The 8,018-nt window shown below is 37.9% G+C and overlaps 1 protein-coding gene across 2 annotated transcripts; it reads left to right on the top strand.

The window, feature by feature from the left end:
* The first annotated feature begins 240 nt into the window (after positions 1 to 240).
* LOC133117969 (tumor necrosis factor receptor superfamily member 6-like) lies at positions 241 to 6,284 on the top strand. Of its 2 annotated transcripts, none has more exons than XM_061227537.1 (9): positions 241 to 1,023; positions 1,414 to 1,531; positions 1,978 to 2,106; positions 2,248 to 2,359; positions 2,814 to 2,875; positions 3,125 to 3,223; positions 3,382 to 3,416; positions 4,652 to 4,682; positions 5,047 to 6,284. In XM_061227537.1, the coding sequence occupies exons 1-9, from the start codon at positions 988 to 990 to the stop codon at positions 5,325 to 5,327; spliced, it is 903 nt and encodes a 300-aa protein (XP_061083521.1). In that variant the 5' UTR covers positions 241 to 987; the 3' UTR covers positions 5,328 to 6,284. The 2 variants fall into 2 exon arrangements, with proteins under 2 accessions (XP_061083521.1, XP_061083531.1); XM_061227547.1 differs by having other exon boundaries at positions 242 to 1,023; positions 3,385 to 3,416.
* Positions 6,285 to 8,018: the final 1,734 nt, after the last annotated feature.

Raw genomic sequence — 8,018 nt, 5'->3', positions numbered from 1 at the left:
TGGCAATGCATGCCCATACCACACCTGACAGACAGCAACAACAGGTGGCAAACAGTTTTTATTGAAATTTGTGCACAATTGTATATTCTCTGCAAATACATCACAATCATATCCAATTGTATTAATTTAACAATTAAAATTGACAAAATTACAGTTCAAAAATAATTTTATTCACCGAACTTTTATTTTGATAAATGCGAACCGGAAGTCTCCAATTGTGGCCAGCAACATAAGTTTGGAAGCTCAATTCACAACAATAACAGAGGGTGGTCATCCCGTGAAAAGGCGGCAATCATTTAGCCAATTGTTTCCTTTAAGAATCGCTAGGTCATGCGATTCTAACTTAATGGGTAAATTTATTTTTGAGCTAATGCATGTATTTTGGTTAGGAGATTTGGACAAAAGGGCAATGGAGAGGTTCTGAATGGCATTAGCAAAACAGGCTTTATATAGTGAGAAACATAGCCCCTCCCTTCAATGAAAAAAAAAGCAAACACTTTGCATTCTAGGAAATGTATGGCCTCTCCACACTACAAACACAGCAACAATTGCTGGGAACATGATTTCACCGAAAGGACTGTAGAATATTGAAGATATGGGTCCAGCTAACAAATGTATACCCCCTTTCATTTGGTAACAATTTATAGTTTTTGAGTTATGAGCTATGCGAATGAGCTGGTTGGCAATTGACAGTCTATGGCAAAGCATGCCCGTACCACAACTGACAGACCATACCAACTGTATTAATTTAACAATGAAAATTTACAAAATTACAGTTCATAAATAATTGTATTCACCGAACGTTTATTTTGATAAATGCGAACCGGCAGTCTCCAATTGTGGCCAGCAACATCTGCCACCTTCATGGAGCTGAAGTGACGTGAAATGCAGGAAGTAAGGCGGTTACATCAGGGATTGACAGAGCACATATAGGCACGCGCTCGGTTTGCGTTGGAAGCTATACTAACTTCAGCTAACTGCTGCAAAATGATTTTTTCCCCCCGTGAGCTTATATTGATTCTGGTAAGTGAATAAATATCTTAATGGTACTGCGACTACTGTATGCTATATCCATTGTATGTGAGATATCAGAGGTACTTTGTGCTAGTTATATTTGTCTATTCAGTGAAACTTAAGAGATCAATGTTGTAATGTAAACACTTTATCTGGTCCTTCTTTGATCAGGGTATCTAGTTTGCGAACATTTTTTATTTAAAAAAAGCTGATAACTTGACGAATTGAATACTTTACAAACATATGAAAACAACTTGTTCTTGGATCATTTTACTTTACTACTTTCACTTTCAACATTACGATTGCGTTTTGAATTTAACATTAATTTGTCATACAGTAAATGCTGCAGGAATGGCACATTAATGCTAACATAGGTAATGCATAACATTTCTTTCACAGATAAGTTTGGAAGCTCAATTCACAACAATAACAGAGGGTGGTCATCCCGTGAAAAGGCAGCAGTGCGAATATGGAGATGGGAACTATCTAGGGAGTCAGTGTTGCAAATGTCCAGCTGGTACGAAAACCCACCAAAAACAGATGAATAATATCGTACTTAAGGAAGATCCCACGTGGAAATTTTGTATATACCAAAAATCCACAGTCACAACCTCTTTTGGAAAAGTGGGGGCGCAGTTTCGCTCTAGGGGAATTTCACCTGTTGAACGTTTTCACTTCTTCGGTGAAGTAATTTTTATGTTCATATTTTACAATGTTCGACGAGGGGTCTTTTAGTGGCATTGCACAGAGAATGTATGACTGTTGACGTTAGTGGAATTGTTATTACCATCTCTGCTGAATAATCTAACTAAGCTTGAATTCTAAACTGGTATTAGCTGGTCTGTGTATTATTTATTTGCAAGTATGCAATTTGAGGGTGTTTCACAATGTCTTTTAATACAGTGGTGATCTTACAAGGTGAGTAGTGACAGCACTAATAATGTTGAACCATGTTTCTGCAAGGTTTTCATGTACTCGCATGCAATCAGAGCGTTGAACCAAAATGTGACGAATGTGAACGTGGATCATCATACCTTGATCATCACAATTTATTGGATTCCTGTGAGCCTTGCAAAATCTGTGACCCTAAAGGTATGCATCTTTGAACTAATACAAAAAAATATATTAATAACACTTAAATTAAATCAGAAGATTTGGATTTTGATATCAGCATCATTGCATTGATTGACAGAACTTGTGTGAGATAATTCATTTCAATCTTCATTTCTGTAGTTAATCAGGAAACGGAAACACATTGCACTGTGATAAAGAACACGGTCTGCAGATGCACGAAAGGATTCTATTGTGACAAAGAAGAATGTAGAGCATGCCATTCCTGTAAAACGTATGTACATTCATATGAACTTGTTTTACGTACTGAAATATAATAATGGGTGTAATCATTAAAACAATAGTTGAGCCTTCAAAAGTCCATGATAGCAATTGAACAAAAAGTAGCTTACACTTCAATTATGCCTTTGTGGAACGTAGTACTAAGTGTACTAATAATAGCTACAAATCACTCAGAAATATTCTGATTTTATGCCATATTCCTCTCAGTACCTTTTTTTTTTTATATACATGTGTAATGGGCACTGTAGCAGCTCAATGATAACATGGTATGAAGGAGTATCTCCTTATCACTGCTTCACCACGATGTAAAATAAGCTAGCAAATTCAAAGCAAGCACAACTATTTGAAACTTGAGTCAGCTGTATCAGCATAATGTTTCAGACATAATTTCTGTTGAAATGATTTTTTGGACAAAAGGTTGATGTATAATTTTATTTTTGTCTAAGATGTGAAGATGGATTTGTTATTGAAAAGGAATGCACGCGCACCAACAATACTGTCTGCAAAGGTTTTTACTGGTTTTTATCTTGACATTGTTGTATTTTTCTCTGAATAATGGAGTCTGTTTGCCGTGACAATGTGGTGGTCACTATATGAACCATATGCAACTCATGTCACAGATGTACAGTATAGTAGGTTCAGGATGGTGAAGATCCAGAAGTAATGTTCAATGTAAAGTAATGTCCATGATAATATATTTTCTATATAAAATGAATTGTTTGCACAATGTTAACTTTTTTAATTTTTTCTTGTTCAGTTGTGGACAATGGTTGGCTATGGTGGATAATAGTAATCCCAATACTGCTGTTGATTGGGGTGCCTTTGTTCCTAAAAAAGCAGAAGTATTTGTGTTTCGGTATGTACTTACATTTCAGTGCACTTTTGGTCCACCCTGTTATGTATGTAAGCTCTATGACATATAGTACACAGCATCATTGAGGAAATTATTATTGCATCATTCTTGCTGTCTGGTTTTAATGGTTTCACGTTTTAAAAAATTTCAACTTCTGTTAGCAGGTCCGCCAAATGCCAGGCCAGTTTCGGATGAGGTGCGTCTCTTTTGATAAAAATTGCTAAATATCGTACAAACATTTTTTTAATGAACCAGTAGTATTTCCTTGTATTGGTTTTTGTACTGGAATGCACTGGAAGGCTAGGCATAGCTTAATGTCTTAATGTCTTTTGTGTGTACCTTTTTTGAATTGTTTCCATTTTCATTAGTTTAAGCTTTATCTATATACAGCCAATATTGATCATTGGCAGTGTTCTTAGAACTGGCTGGTTCTTTATCCCTGTCGCACCACTTATCTCCAGATACTGCTACATACTCTGAGCACTTTATTAGGTAGACCTTTACAACAGCTTGTTAATGCAAATATTTAATCAGCCTGTCATGTGGCAACAACTAAATGCATAAAAGCATGCAGACTTGGTCAAGAGGTTCAGCTGTTGTTCAGACCAAGTGTCAGAATGGGGAAGAAATTTGATCTTTGGCCGTGGAATGATTGTTGGTGCCAGACAGGGTGGTTTGAGTATCTCAGAAACTGCTGATCTACTGTGATTTTCACACACAACAGTCTCCAAAGTTTGCAGAGAATGGAGTGAATTCAGTGAGCAGCAGTTCTGCGGGCAAAAAACGTCTAGAAAATAAGTCTAATAAATACCTAATAAAGTGTCGTCGAAACTGAAAGAGGCTGCAGTAAAAGCCTGGAATTGCATCACAAAAGTAGAATGCAGAAGTTTGGTGATGTCAATGGGTCGCATGCTTGATGCAGTAATTGCAAGCGAGGGATATGCTACCAAATATTGCTTGGTACTTTGTAATTTACTTTCATTTACTTAAATACTCTTCGTTCCAATACTTTCGCTCGCCTAAAATGAGCGGTCTGATACCAAAGGTGCTATGTTCTAAGTAGTTTAACACATCTAGGTGTAAATAAGAGGAGATAAAAGCTGAAATTCTGTTTTGTCCTCACCCTATGGTTTGATCACCCTCTAGTGTTAAAATAATCTTACTGCTGATATTGGGAGACATCCTGAAACAAAATGAATGATAAAGCACTCATGTTTATAAAGTTTAAATAATCTAGGATTGTTGCTGTGTCAATATTTATTTCAGAATGGATCCCTTGTTCAATAGCATGAAATAATTAATTCAGTCAATTTGGATACAGAGACAAAATAGATTCACTACAGATAATACAATGCATGTGTTGTTTATATATGAAAGTATAATATTGATGTGTACATGATAAATTAATGCTACATTTTGTACCTACTCCAGGAAAGAGCAGTTGAACTCATTCCACTTAAAGGTATGTATATTTCCATTCCCGAGTATTAGAAATATTTATATTTAAAATTTGGCATAAAAAACATCACATTAATTTCCATCCATCCATTTTCACCCGCTTATCCGGAGTCGGGTCACGTTGGCAGTGAGCTAAGCTGGGTATTCCAGACGTCCCTCTCCCCAGCAACGCATTCCAGCTCATTCCAGATCACATTAATTTATTTTTCATAAAAACATTTTTACCCACATTGCTTTGAAGACAACACAAGGGATATTAACCTTGTCATTGCTTTTACTTATGGAAATTTAATATATATTTTTAAATATATTCTACTGGCACTTGCTGTGCTATAAAATATAAGCCTTTTGTCCTCTCTCATTTACAGGCATAGACCTTGGCCCCCACCGGTCTTCTATAATTGACATCTTGGGGCCAAAACGTATGAGAGAGCTGGTCAGAAGTGAATTAACTGATGCACAAATACAATTTTGTCAAGAGGAGGCTCCCAATGATGTTCGTGAACAATCCTACAAAATGCTGCACAAATGGTGTGAACTGCAAGGTCTTGAAAATGCTGCTCCAAATTTAATTAAAAAATTGAATGAAATCGGCCAGAAGACAACTGCTGACAAAATAAAGAAGAAAATTCTAGATGAAAAGAAGTAGGGCTGCCAGACGGCTCATCTGGCAGTACGCTGGGTGTGACGTGGCTCTTGGTTTGGTTATGGAATCCGTATTGTGTCATAACCTATTTTCTTTGATCATAACATTTATGTGCAGCTAGGTGGCGCATTTGGTTAATGCACCTTGTTGTAGTGCACGGATAAGTCGCGGATAGAATCTGACTATGGCTGGTAGTTCCATAAGGCAACGCACAGAGGTCCATCTACCTATGTTTTACCCATTTTAAATTAAATGGGCTTGCGACAGCTAGCAACCTCTGCTGGTTGATGGCTCGCTGTGGATGGCTGCAGTCTGAAGAGAAGCTGCAGTGGAGAACCACTGATGTCTCTACTCTCCAGAATTGGCAGTGGGGCTCACGCCCTAATGCAGCTGCAGTGATAAATAGCACTTTGGGGTTGGGCAATTATGAGCATTTTATTCATATCAATATAATATGAATGATAAGGCCATTCTTTCTCCCCACAGATAAATTATGCTTTGAGCCGGAAATCCATATATAGTCAACGTTTTATCTTAGGGTTATGTCAGACTTCCAAGGCCTATTTTCTGACACTGAAACTAGTGGCTGAAGCACCAAGTGGAGCCAACCGCACTGGTGCTCGTGAGCAACAAGATCTGGAAATTAGCTTCCAAAACAGACCCTGGGTAAATTCGCTAACATGTTAGGTTTCAGATTGTATTGTAACTAGATGTTATGTGGCTATACTGTATAACGTACATACAGTATATGTTGTACATTTGTGATGTGTTAGCGATTTAGCCTAGGCTGCTTAATGCTGTTGTATGCGTATCATGAGAAGTGCTTCTGTTGCTACCACATTGTTACCTTGTCTGTTTTTCACTAAGTAAGATGAATTACAACTTACAATTACAACAAAGCACAAGATTTTCCACAATGTTTGAAAAAAATGTAAGTAAAATGCTTTTGGAAATGAAAAATTCAAAGTTCCTTTGTGGTTGATTCCTTGTGGAAAATAACATTGGGTTGGGGGGGACTGCCACATGGTATTGAATGGGCACAGTGTGTTTGGGAGAGATATGTCTCACACCAATGGTGCTATCGCCTGTACTCAGTGCACATTCATTCTTTCATTATCCTAACCCGCTTATCTTGAACAGGGTCGCAGGGGGGCTGGAGCCTATCCCAGCATAGATTAGGCGAAAGGCAGGTCGCCAGTCCATCGCAGGGCACACACACCATTCATTCACTCACACACTCATACCTACGCAATTTAGACTAACCTGCATGTCTTTGGACTGTGGGAGGAAACCAGAGTACCCGGAGGAAACCCACGCAAACACGGGGAGAACATGCAAACTCCGCACAGAGAGGCCCCGGCAGACGGGGATTCGAACCCAGGACCTCCTTGCTGTGAGGCGGCAGCGCTACCCACTGCACCATCAGTGCCGCCTCAAGGCGCATGTATAGTACAAATATTCAGAATAGTATTATTGCAGTATGATGTACTGTTGTGACTATATGACCTGGAGTTCAAAATTAATATCCTTCAGAGATCATCGCAATATACACTCTACACTTTGTCATATACACCATAATGCAGGATCTGCCAATTAATGACACTGGTTTAAAAATATGATGTAGTACATACAGTTTGTGGACAAACTCTGTTGAAAGAGGGATAAAGTACAAAATCTGCAAGTACAACATTGCCTCTGGCTTTCATATCCAAAATTGCCAATAGACTGTACAGAGTTCACCAATATCTTTGATGGTTTTAAGGTTCAGGTTATACATCCATTTGTGGAACTGGAATTTTGTGACTGGGGAAATGGGATTTTCATGATGGGGCTTCAGAGGCTGCTGGCTAGATGAATGAATACATGAATACATTAAAAACACACTGAACTAAATTAGATTTGTTCATATGAGTGGTTGAGGAATAGTTGTTTTGCAAATCTTCTGAGACTTAATACAGTAGTTTAAGTCCCCCCAAAATGTTATTGATTCATGATGCAGTGACCCAAAAATTAATATTTAATATGTATCCACTTAACTCAAGTCGATTAAATGGTGTGGATTATTTACCCAAATGCTCATGTTGCCGTAGTTAAAAGTAGGCTATATTGCTTCATCCTTATGAAAGATTGGCAAGATAGCAAGTCGGATTTTTTACAGAGCTCAAACAGACTTTCCCATTTATAAAAAGACCCATGTTTATAGGGTTGAATTCAATTCAGGGCCTAGACGGGTTCCTTTTTTATGTGGATGAGGTCATATTCCGTATATAAAGACCAATAAGCAGGCCCTGAGCCGAATGGAACATGAATGACACCCCTCACAAACAGCAGTCACAGAGCGGATGTCACTTCCTGTTCACTTTGTCTTCTATTGTAAGTGGAGTGTTGGGAAAGTAAAGGGCTGACTAATGAATACAGTGAAATGCTGTGCCGTTTATCTTTAAGCTTCCTGTTTATCCACCTGCTGAACAGAAATTTACCAACAATAGATGAGAATTTTTCCATGGCAGTTGAAATCAAAGTGATGCAACAAAGAGTTACACATTCTTTCCTACAGAAAGTATAGGCTATTTTTAGACAGTTGCCTTGCAGATTAATTTCATTCATTCAAGTTCAGAGAACTGTGTGTTCTCTGACACACAGCACATACTGTATATATGACACCATTTCTTTTTCCTTTTTTAATTAAAACTT

Source organism: Conger conger, chromosome 2, assembly GCF_963514075.1.
Source record: "Conger conger chromosome 2, fConCon1.1, whole genome shotgun sequence".
NCBI lineage: Eukaryota > Metazoa > Chordata > Actinopteri > Anguilliformes > Congridae > Conger > Conger conger.
Note: the sequence above shows the minus strand (reverse complement) of the source record. Positions and strands in the feature narration are given on the sequence as shown.